Source organism: Podarcis muralis, chromosome 17, assembly GCF_964188315.1.
Source record: "Podarcis muralis chromosome 17, rPodMur119.hap1.1, whole genome shotgun sequence".
Lineage (NCBI taxonomy): Eukaryota > Metazoa > Chordata > Lepidosauria > Squamata > Lacertidae > Podarcis > Podarcis muralis.
In genome coordinates, this window is record NC_135671.1 from 35,753,072 (window position 1) to 35,754,035 (window position 964).

The 964-nt window shown below is 50.5% G+C and overlaps 1 protein-coding gene across 1 annotated transcript; it reads right to left on the bottom strand.

The window, feature by feature from the left end:
- On the bottom strand, positions 1–964 carry LOC114588095 (olfactory receptor 1B1-like). The gene has a single exon (XM_028713024.2). The coding sequence runs from the start codon at positions 940–942 to the stop codon at positions 1–3; it is 942 nt and encodes a 313-aa protein (XP_028568857.2). The 5' UTR covers positions 943–964.

Genomic DNA, 964 nt, shown 5'->3' on the forward strand with positions numbered 1-964 from the left:
CTAGGACTGTTGAAGAAAGACCCTCTTTCCCAGGAGACCCCACAGAGCTTCCTTGACATCTTTGTTCCTGAGGCTGTAGATGTAAGGGTTGGACATTGGGGTGATGACAGTGTACACCACAGCAAAGACAGCCCCTCGCTGGGATGAGTAGCTGGATGTTGGCAAAAAGTAGACAGCAATGATAGCTCCATAGAAGAGGGTCACCATGGTGAGGTGGGAGCCACAAGTGGAGAAAGCTTTGCGCCTCCCCGATGAAGATAACTTCATCACAGCTACCACAATGCGGACGTAGGTGAGGATGACTAACACAAAAGGTCCAAGAACGACGATGACACCTTCAAAGAAGATGACGGCTTCATTGACACTGGTGTCTGAGCAGGACAGCTGCAGGAGGGGCTGATGGTCACAAAAGTAATGGAACAAGTGGTTGTCCCCACGATAACTGAGACGCAGGAGGAGGCTGGCATGGAGCATGGAGTGGAGGGTAGAAACAATCCAGCAGCCAGCTACCAGGTGTCCACAGACCTTCTGGTTCATTACCGTGGTGTAGTGTAGTGGATTGCAAATTGCAACATAGCGATCCAGAGCCATGACGCTCACTATCAGAAGGTCAGTCACGCCAAACACGTAGAAGAAGAAGAACTGAGCCATGCAGCAGTAGAAAGGGATAGTCTTGGAAGTGGAGATGATGTGAGCCAACATCTGAGGCACAGTGACTGATAGGAAGCCCACATCCACCACCGAGAGGCTCCGAAGCAAGAAATACATGGGAGTCTGGAGTCGGGCATCCAGAGAGATGAGAATGATCATCATGATGTTGCCCAGAAGTCCTGCTCCATACATCAGCAGAAAGATTAGGAACAAGAGTGGCTGCTCTTTAGGCTGGGTGGAAAAACCCAGAAGGACAAACTCGACGATGTCTGTGCCATTCTCACAGTCCATGGGACCTGCAGAGAGAAACACA

Excerpts from the sequence above, each read along its gene's own strand:
- LOC114588095 (XM_028713024.2), bottom strand. The coding sequence starts at position 942 with ATGGACTGTGAGAATGGCACAGACATCGTCGAGTTTGTCCTTCTGGGT.